The sequence below is a fragment of the Lepidothrix coronata genome, unplaced genomic scaffold, assembly GCF_001604755.1.
Source record: "Lepidothrix coronata isolate B3197 unplaced genomic scaffold, Lepidothrix_coronata-1.0 Scaffold240, whole genome shotgun sequence".
NCBI lineage: Eukaryota > Metazoa > Chordata > Aves > Passeriformes > Pipridae > Lepidothrix > Lepidothrix coronata.
The window spans coordinates 104,074-114,728 of NW_016690420.1; the positions used below are offsets into that span (position 1 = coordinate 104,074).

At 42.8% G+C, this 10,655-nt stretch overlaps 1 protein-coding gene across 2 annotated transcripts in view; it reads right to left on the minus strand.

Annotated features, from left to right (window-relative positions):
- Positions 1–10,605, minus strand: part of GLRA1 (glycine receptor alpha 1) — a 36,913-nt gene extending 26,308 nt beyond the window's left edge. For both annotated transcript variants that reach the window (XM_017834775.1, XM_017834774.1), the window contains exon 1: positions 10,495–10,605. In XM_017834775.1, the coding sequence (XP_017690264.1) occupies positions 10,495–10,550 (56 nt within the window). In that variant the 5' untranslated portion in view covers positions 10,551–10,605. The remainder of the gene's footprint in view (positions 1–10,494) is intronic.
- Positions 10,606–10,655: the final 50 nt, after the last annotated feature.

Consider the following 10,655-nt stretch of genomic DNA (forward strand, 5'->3'; position numbering starts at 1 on the left):
TGCTGTCCATGATTAACTAGGATTGCCCAGGATAACTCCCTCCTTACTTTCCTGGAACCATCTTCCTGGTCCCTTGAGCAGATACTGGAGCTCAGCAGAGCCCAGCCTGGATTCAGCCTCTGCCAATGCTGGAGCTGCCTGTCTCCATCTTGTCCTCAGCAACTGGAGAGAGGCAGGAAGGACAGGCAGAAGATTGTCTTGGTGAAATGAAAAGGGGCAGCCCTAAACTCTGCACCCAGACTGTTATTTATGACTGCACACCAACATGTTATCTGGAGGGAACTGCTGCCAGACCCTGGCTGGGAAGGCTTGGCAGAGACTGCAGGCAGACTTTTTATTTTAATGATTAGATTTACTATCAAAATTAATAGCACAATCAATATTGATATGCAATTCAATTAAAAAGGATGAAACTCATTGCCTGCATGTTTCTCTCCATCACCTTGTCTGAATTCCTGGCTTACAACATTAGAGGTGGGCAGGATAAAGAACAGTGGAGGGTGTGTGGGAGAAGAGACCCCCAATACTATATTTTTGGCCCATCATGGTGCTGAGTAGAAGGAGCTGTGAGTGTTACAGATGTGCTGGTTGCCCAGCAGTGGTTGCAGTCCATGTGGTCATGCTCAGCTGCTGGTAGTTACAGCCCCTGCCCAGTGGACATGGGGTGTGATATGGGGGTGAAGTTGCAAAGTTAACTCTCAGAGGTTGGGAGGGAATTTGGACTTGGTTGTTTTCTTGATTCAACTGAGTGTTTATGCAACAGACACATGGAAGAGGCCTGGATGTTGAGACAAGAGAGGAAAATAGCTGTGTACAGTGAGACTGGAGAACTACAGAATTCAAGACCCTGTGAGGACATTTCACTCTGAGAAAGAAATGGGCAGTAAACTACTACTTGTCCCTATTCATGGCAGGAGGGGGTGACAAAAAGGAAAGAGTAGACTTGTTAAATGTCTCTGCCCTGGATGGTTGTGCTCTGTTGCTGTGAGCTCTTTAAACCAATTCTAGCTCTTGCACCAGAAGTAACTGCATTGCAGTAGTCACAGGATGTAATCAGTTAAAGTTTTAACTCAAAGGATCCCAGAGCACTCTCAAATGTCCTGAACAACCCATGTTGCCACTGATCCCCGTGGCTGTACAGGAGGAGAAAAACTGGGAGGCACTTTTCCATGGATCTCAGGGAATTAACCCTCTGTGATCATTCCTATCCAGGGAAACCTGCAACAACTTTACTGAAGTGAGAAAAATCTCTTCAGACTGCAGCAATCTGATGTCTCTGTGTTCCACTGCCACATTCCTGCAGCCCATGGCTCCTATGCCATATGGCAAAACACCCTGTCCAGAACTATAAACCATCCCAATTACACTGATTAACTCTGTGGAAAGACACCAGCACTTGGAACATTTGCTGACGCTGCCTGGACAGAGCAACAAGAAAATAATAAATGATTAGACAATTGGCTGAGGGGGGAGAAGTCTGCCCAATGTGTATAGCTGAGATGGGAAGAGCACAGGGAGACCAATGAATTGCGTGGAAATAGTGCTCAGTTGCATGGCAGATCTCTGCTCTTACAAGGATTGTTGTTAGTGATCATTCTTGCTTATTGCACATTTAAAAAAAAAATAAAGTGTTTGTTAAATTAGTTTTCAAGCCACAGGCATTCTCTCTAGTGACGTTCTCAACTCAATTCCCTCTTCCAGAAGCATCTACAGCTCTTGGAGCACACGTTGTGACTTTCTAGATATGTGTGATCCTAAGCCACTGAGACAGGTTTGAAAACAAAATTCAAACGACGGAGAAGCACAAGTCAAAGCTTGGGTTTTAATCACTTGAGAAATAGACCCAGTGAACACCAGCATTGACTCTTACCTGTGCATGTACTGAAGGGTTTACAGGGAAAAAGAAAGTTATAATTGCATTTTTTTTGTTGAAAAACAAAGGGAAAAAACCATCCCTGCAAAGACAAAAGCATGTGTCTGGCTTCACACGCACTGAATATTCCTTTTATAGTCGGGGGCTAGTCAGATACTTAAAGTTATGCATAGACAGCCCTCCTGAATGCAGTAGATAAAGGGGGAAAATGTCTTTACGAGATGAGGCTTCATAATCTAGATAACAATATTCTCTTTACTGGTGTGCTCTTGATTTAGTGTTTGGACGGAGAGCTGCGGTGGGAACCTCAATTGACGTCAGAAGGTTTTAGATCACAGACCAGACAAGTGTCAGAGAATTACGAGAAATCGTGGATGCTCTTCTATCTATAGCTCTGCAGTCTCACTATCAGTTGCATTTCCATCAGTTCAAATAGCTCACTACGGCAGCTCTTTAAAAATTAGTTTTAGTTTAAGGATTTATGCTGCTCGTTAAGATTGGGTGAGGATATTGTAACTTTTTTTTTTCCTAAATCAGAAGCAGTATGAATAAAATTCTTTTAAAAGAGATGAGATATGACATGCGGTGCAGATTGGGTTTTATCTTCTGAAGTGAAACTTTTTGCTCCAGATCCTTTGAAAAGGCCACCTGAGCTAACCCCTGTAACCTACCTACAAAACTGTGGGTCTCAAAGTAAGACTGGAGTTCTCTGATGTGCATATTTTGTGCTGTGTAAAATGAGTTGTGTGACAAGAGAGCTCATTTTGATATTTTCCGATGGAATTAGTTGTTGTCATTGCCACACAAATACCCCGCTAGAGTTGAATATTCCCTCTGTACTGTCTGTGATTCCTGTGTAATTTATCAGTTTATTCATGAACTATAATGAAACATAACTTCTGGAATTAATGACTGAGCCTTGGGTCCCCTGCCCAGGAGGGCTCTTTTCCTCCCCACTCCAGCTGCCCTCTTTGGTTTCTTCAGCTCCCTGACCAAACAAACTCCATCTTTCCAACTCTGGTGCAAGAGAGCACGTTGTGTTTGATGAGGCTGGTACTTTGTCAGCCACACTGCTGGGAGATGATTCCAAAGCCCAGAGCTCTGTGTCAGGGTGTGATGGATGGGGCTGGAAGCTGGACGATGCTTGCAATTCTCAGGCACATGAGGTGTCAGGAGAGGTGGGATAACACATTTTGGTTTGTAAATGAGATCTTGAGAGGCGCAGTAAAGAAGCCTCTGTTGTGTGTGGGTGTGCCAAGAACTAATGCCCTGCTCAGAGGGTGAAAGCACTGGGAGCAAACAAAAGACAGGATATACCCCACAGAAAGTCACTTTTTTGTCTGCAGCCTGGGTTCACAGTTCTTACAAGATAAGAAAAGGGTCCCTCATCCAGGAACCCAGAGCTTCTCTACTCCCCACTGGGGTAATACCTGTGGTGAGCAGGTCCTGCTGTAATGGGGGACTGAATCCATCTTGCATGGGGACTCTTGGCACCCACACCGACATTTGGAGCTAATGATTTTTTAAAGGGTGCTGATAAAAACTGACCCTTTTGTGCTTTCAGGTTTTTTAACTGCCCCATAAAAGAGGGGAGGAGGGGGTCTGTGCTTGGGGCTTTGTACAATGCATCTTTTTTACTGGCATCGGCTGAAATAAAAGAATAAAAAAAGAAATCAAGGGAAATCACGTAAAGGTGAGAAACCCATGGTTTTGGCTGGATTTTCTGCACGATTCCTGGCTCAGCTGCATTTTGCCGCTGAACCACATGCGCGCGATAGTGGTCTGATCCACCACCGATCCCACTTCTGTTGCTGTTTAATTGATTTGTGTGTTTGCTCCAGCCCTGGCGGAGGTGGGGGGGGGCGGGATTTGCATTCTGGGCGAGTGGTCGCGGGCGTTGCTGGCAGGGCAGGCACCGAGGGGAGCTGCTGTCGGCGGCTCTGCTCTGAAGGCAGCCTGTGCGATGATTGATTGCACTGCAAGCCCTGCTGTTCCAGGCATGCGACACTCCTTGTCTTGGCAACCTCTTGGTAGTGTGTTCCCTCTTCGCCCACCCCGCAAGGAGACACTGACGAAAACTAGAGAGTTCCCTGGCTGCCTGCTCAGGCTTTAAGGTTTTTTGTCTTGTTTTTTTTTCCCAATTTTTTTCCCTAGTGGGCCATGAGCCTTAGTGAAAGGATGAAGGGGGACAAATCATAAGGAAAGCAGGGATGTAAAAGTGTGTTCTTTTGTTTTCCCCTCCCTTTCAAAGCCCAAATTTCATGGGGTTTGATAAATTAAGATTTCCCCTGCTTTTCTCACAGGCACTTAGATCCAGCAGAGATGTATTTACAGGATGCCAATTTTGTCTATGTACCAGCCAGATGTGGTGCAGCCCCCAAATCAGCAGCTTACCATGGTGCAATATATGGATGAAACAATTGTCTGCATAATGGGGAGTGCTCAGCATGTGTAACGATGGGTGCATCTGTCTCTATCTATTTCTGTTCTCTGCAGGCCCTCTCTGGGCTTTGGTCTTACTGAGGGGACAGAAGCTATATTTCTGATTTTTCAGTTTCTGTGCCTCAGTCTTCTGAGGTATCAGAGAGTTTTAAGAGCAGCTTGCAGATGTGTATGTGATCTGTTGCACCAGTGGGATCAAACCATGCAGACCTCCAGGACTAGATCAGCTAAAGCATATCAGTAGTTTCCCAAGAGGTGAAGGGAACAACATTTTGCACCAAACAATCATCTTGACTAAGAAATACCAATGCAAACCACCTCTGCTGGAGGGAAATGGTTTCTGTTGTCCGGCTTTGTAAACACAAATGTAAATAGTTTGGATACTTTGGGGGAAGGGTGAGGGAAACAAGTCAGTTTTATTTTTGTCCCTTTAAGGGGAACTGACCTGCTGGATTAGCAAGATTTTATTATGCTGAGTTCAATGCAAAAGTTGCTCTTTTCTGGGCTGTGCAAGTAGGTCTGGGAGTCAGCAGCCAGTCTGGTGTTGAGTTGTCTGGTCATGGCTGCTAACTATCTTTCCAGTGCCTTGCAGTGGAGCAGCAGGAAAAATTCCTGCTTTTCTCCCTTCTTCCTTTTTGCTTCATTTATCCTGGGTTGGTGTTGGGTTTTATTGTGGTGATTGTTTTTGTTTGGGGGTTTTTCTTTGTTTGTTTTTGTTTTGGTTTGTTTTGTTTTTTAAACTGAAATTATCAAATGTTCTTGGAATGATATCTTTTGTCAGTCAAAAAATTGAATCAAACCATGTTGGGGTGGGTATGCTGGAAGGGCATTTTTAGCAGGTGAAAGGGTATGATGAGCCCTTTTTCTTGAATGGTGTGATGTGCACAAGTATAACCATAATTCATAAGAATAGAAATAATTTGTACTCTTGCTGATAGATAAAGGTCAGTAGAAAGTTAGCCCAGTAATGAGAGCAAAGGGGTAATTTACTGGAAATAGTGAGACCCTGATTTAATGTGTCACAACAGTGAGAGCTGATACAGGCAAATAAACCAGATGGAAGTAAAAATTTGTTAACAGCTTATCTGCTGTCCTAATACTGGCCACTTTGGGATTCTCAGAAAAGCTCCAGGTTATAGAAAATGCACAAGGGAAAATAGATGATGTGATTTAACATAATTAAATGTTGCGGGTTTGATTTGGATGTTATGATTTTTAAAGCACGAGTTACTTTTTAAGACCCTTGTCTTTCATCAGTACCTAAATGAAAATTATATTCATTAAGTGGTCTGACGTCTTCTTGACACTGAAATTGGGAGAGTCCTTTTAACCTGCATGCTGGGATGCAATGAGAACAGACCTATCTGCTGGTTTTCTATTACAGATGAATGATTGCTGGTTGGGGCTGGAATAATAAAGTAATTTAATTTTGGACATTGATTAACTTCTTAATTCAGATGTTGAGATCCTTTTCTATCCAGGTCAGCTCATGAGGATTTAGTGAGATGAATTTTATAAGCAAACAAGAAATGTGTTTGCCCAAGACCAGGGAACTGCCCTGAGCTGTTGCTTACAAGTTCTTTCCTCTCTACCTAGAATCAGAGTGAACTTCGTAGCCTTTAGGCTGTGCTGTTAAATCTGGGGCACTCAGAGTCAGAGGGCCCTTTGCTTCTGACTTGCTTCACACCTAAGGCTCTCCAACACCTCTTTCATGAGAGAAGAGAAATAAGGGGGGACCAAATTCCCATGTCTGAATTCTTGTTCTTGAAGGAAGTCTCTGTAGTGCCCTTACATGTAAGGGCAGGATCCCACCATTCCCTCCACGTATCAGTCTCCTTCCAGAAGCAGCTCCCCTGAGATATTTGCACAGTAATTTTGTGTTCTGCCAGTGGGACTTGCTGCAGTGTAGGGTAATGTTCAGAGTGAGCCAAGGTGGACAGCCAGTTTGTATTACCTAAAATCTGCACAGCACCAGTGTATTTTATTAGTGCGTGGGAGAAACTGCAACATTGTTTTGTAATGTTTTTGGTAAGCAAGTTGATTATTTAGTGTTTTTCTGCTCTTTGTACCAAACGTAAGGGGTGAAGGAAGGAGGCTGTTTTTTTTGCCCAGACATTTGTGGAGCCTTTCTTTTGTTCTGAACTATCCAAATAGCAGTTCTGGAGTTGTTTAAGACAGCTGTTTGGAGAAGAAGGTTAAGGTCAGACTGTTAGAAAATGTTTTGCATACTTTATGTTGATTTGTCTTAATTGCCTAAAATGCAAGAGAATCAGGATGGCTGGCTGGATGTATTACAGTCCCTGCAGAAGGCAGAGTCCCAGACATTTTGTGCTTTTACTGCGATGACACCAAATTAATTTTTCTTTCCAGAATGATTTATAAAGGCTTCTAGAATTGTCTATATTGTCACACTTTCAAACCTTAGACATGTAACCCTTTTAGTGGGGTCTCTAATGGGGCTATTAAAGGTTGCAGACCAAAGCAACTAAAGAGTATCCTTAGAGCCATCTAGTCCAAGACTTTGCTAAATCATTTTTATTTCGTTGAGGAGATGACAGGCTCGGCAGAGGCACAACAGGTCATAAGGCACAACTTCTAATAGATTTTAGTAAGCATGAGGAAAATATTCTTTAAGTATTGAGAATATCTGCTATGCTGTTTTGCTTGTGGCTCTGGAAGTCTCTGGTTGGTTCTTCACTCAGGCAGCTCTGAGATGTTACCTGGCACTGCAGAGCTATAGCAGGAGCCTTAGAGATGTGGTGCACATTACTCTCCTGTTTCTTTGCTTGCTTTTCCTTTTGTGATATTTTTGAGGGGCTGAAACCAGCAGCTCTTCAGTCACCCTAACTTGTCAAGACTGTCTTAGGAAAGAATGTCTTTCCTCTCCCAAAAGTTGAGGTATCATATTTACAATGGCACCTTCTTATTGTTTTAAAAACTGGAAATTAAGAGCTCCATTACTGACAGAAGGGAATATAAACATGCCACTTGGAGCAATCCAGTAGGGACTGAGGCTGGCAGCAAGTTTTAGCCTGTGACTCACTTGGAGCAGTAGCCTTGAATCACTCCTGCTTGCTGACAGATTGCTGTTCAGAAGGGGCCAACTCTGATCTTGATTCAGTGAAGGTCGTGCTGCAGATTCCTGATGTGCAGAAGTGCAATTAGGACAAAAATCAGGGCCAAAGAATTTCAAATTTCAACAGTGTCCAGTTGGGTAAGGAGTAATTTCTGGGGTATCTTTTATGTCCTAACTTGTACAAGGTGCATTCCTACCCCCAGCTTATGCAGTGGTGTTTCTGGACCACTGCAGCTATTAAAATGTGATGGTACAACAGAAAGTCCAGGCAAGATCATCATGGGATAGGGGAGCATTTTGTTCTGCGTGAAGGAATTCACAACTGAACGTGCAGTGTATGTAGTTAGACTTCAGGAGAATGATGGTACATGTCTCCACAGATGCAATCAGAACATCTGGAAATCCCTATGTGAATATTGTCCAATTTGTTTTAAAGAAATAGGATTTTGCCTTACTGAGATATCTGTAAGGAAAGGTTGGTCAAGCAGCCCCTCAGTCTTCATCTCCCACCCCAACCCAGCTTCCATCCCTGCCTCTATCCAGGTTCTCAGTAAATGCCTTAGTCACAGCCAAGTGACTGCAGTCTGAGAAGGCAGGTAGCAGAATGGGAAGTGCTCTTCCATAAAGAAAGGCATGTCGGAATAAGCCACGTATCACAAACTCCTTCTAAAACACCCCAACTGTAACAGAAACAAATATCATATTGGCAATACCATAATGTTTGCATTCACACACCAGCTGTTACTCTTTCCCACAGGGTCTTGTTTTTTAAAAGGCTGGTGGGGGAAGATTTTGTTAAGCAACAAATCTAGTCTTATTTCCTATATTGGCTGTATATAATTTTCCTTGGAACACTGGATTTTTAATATTTTTTTTATATTTGTGTGGTACATATACTAACACATAATGGATTCTCTTTCCAGAATATTTTTGACAGGCTGACAGTAAAAAGTGGTGCACTCTGTAATTTAAAGCCATGCATACTTCTCTTATGGATTATTGGATTATCAGATTTGAGTTTGTTAAACATTGTGTATGACTGAGTAATTGGCATGCTAAATTTATGAATGACTGTTAATGAATAAACTTCTTTTACTGAAACTGAAATAGCAAAGCTATTCCTGGACCAGAAAGGCTGGTAGATTTTTGGCCTGTAATAAATTGAACATATAACACAAAGGGGGAGAGGAAAAAAAAAAAGGAAAAACATTGTGTAGAGTCAGTTCTAAGCAGGAATTACTGATTTATTTTTTTTTTTCTAATTATTTTTTTCCTGCTTGGAAAATGATTGCAATATATAAAGCAATTTGATTTCATCCTCCCCCGGCAATTGAATTAAAGCATTTTCAAATGTTCTTAAATGTTAATTTGGGGAAAACTAAACTTCCAGAAATACCTTTTGTATGCAATATGACCTAATCATATATACCCCATATGCATGTATATAATTTATGATACTATGAACCTTTTCATTAGAATCTGAAGTGACTTGTTTACCAAGGTTTTGAGTGCCCAGGACTGTACTTGATGTGCTGAGAACCTGTAAGTGCTCACATGTGTTGAGTGATGCACAAGTGGGTATCAATTTCACTTGTTCAGTCTGTTCAGAGGAGACATGGACAGAGGCTTCAATACCAAGGCCATAGGAAATGCAAGCCTGAAAAGACTCTTTTATTTTCTTTTTGCTTTCTAGTGTTTGTGCTGTTTAATCTTGTTTGTTTGTTTGGGGGCTTTTTGGTTTGTTTTTTTTTTTTACCCAGTGCTTCAACACTGTTTTTAACTAAGAGTTTATTGCCACATACATGTTCTCCCTTTCAATCCACCTCACTATATTGTGTAGTGCTGTGATACACTTGTGTCTGAGTGTCACAAGATGAGAAAGGATGGCTCTGAAGTATCGGGTATTGGACATTGCTTTTCAGAGATTGATGATTTTAGTTATTTCTAGAATTTTTTTTTTTGGCTTTCCTAAACATTAAATGCTTTGAGTTCATGTTGCAATCTTGCTGTCTCTGATTTCCTGTGGAGTTACGGAAAAAGTGGGGATATCTCGATTTTTATGCCTGGAAAGACTTTAGTGTTCAAAAGGAAAGAGAATGCTAGCTAGAAAAGTCTGGCCAGTATCAGCAGGTCTGCTACTGTGAATCATAAGGTAAGTATTATACCAGTGATGTGTATGCAAATAACGTCTGTGTTTTCCCATTAAACTACAACATGACACTTTGGTAAAATGCAGAAGTAAGAGCCACGCAACTGAAATGAAGTCTAAGACTGATGAACAAGTTCAGGTCGTGACAGAGGTTTTTTTCTCCAATTGTATTTGGCATCTCTCACATGCTACAGCAGGCTGCATCTTTCGTGCAGTATAGGAGCTTCTATCTTCCAATATTTTTTTGTCCATTTAATAAAAGCACTGCAAGGATAGATGGACATGAAACAGTTCTTTAAGACTAAAGCTATTCCTTCTATCTTAGCCTTAAAGAGAAACCGAACACATCTAAACCACGGTCAAAACATAGCTGGGCGATAATGAATATAACTGCAAAAAGCTCCCCACGTCCCCTTTGGCTTTCGCTTATATTCTGCAAGGGAAGGATACTCAAAACAATGTAAGAGAAAAAAAAAGTTGAGAAGGAAGGAGGTTATTTCTTTGCTTTCTGTGACTTTAGAACAGAGCAAGCTGAGGATAGAGGGTGAGCCCTCACAGATGAGCAGTGAAAGCATCCCACGGAACTCACCTGCAATATGAAGAATGGGGAGGGGGCGAGGTGGGAGTATTTACCCGGGCAAATTCAAGTGCAGCATTGCCAGCCGCCACTAGCTGTCACTTTGCAAGCAGCCGGGGTCGGTGTTTTCAGCACTGCGGTTGGCGAGATTGCGGTGCTAATTAAACGGAGTAACTCCCAAAGCCGCGGAAAGTCCCGAGCCCAGGGGCTGTGCGTGAGCCAGGCTCGGGGGAACCGGGGGGAGGCCAAAAGGCAGCTCGGGGAAGGCGGAACGCGGCTGTCCTGAGCCGAGGCTGTGCCCGGGGGCTGTGCCCCGAGCTCGGGCTGGGCACGGCGCTCCAGCCCGCACACACTCCTCGCGTAAACCCGAGCCTTACCTGAAGAAAACGATCGTCTCCCACACGTAGACTCCGAGCGCGTTGACGTTGCACATTTTTCCAGCTCTCGCTGTTTGTTGTTGTTGTTGTTGTGGATTTTTTTTGTTGTTGTTTTGGTTTGCCTTTTTTTTTTTTTTTTTTTTTTTCCGGGGGGGGGGGGC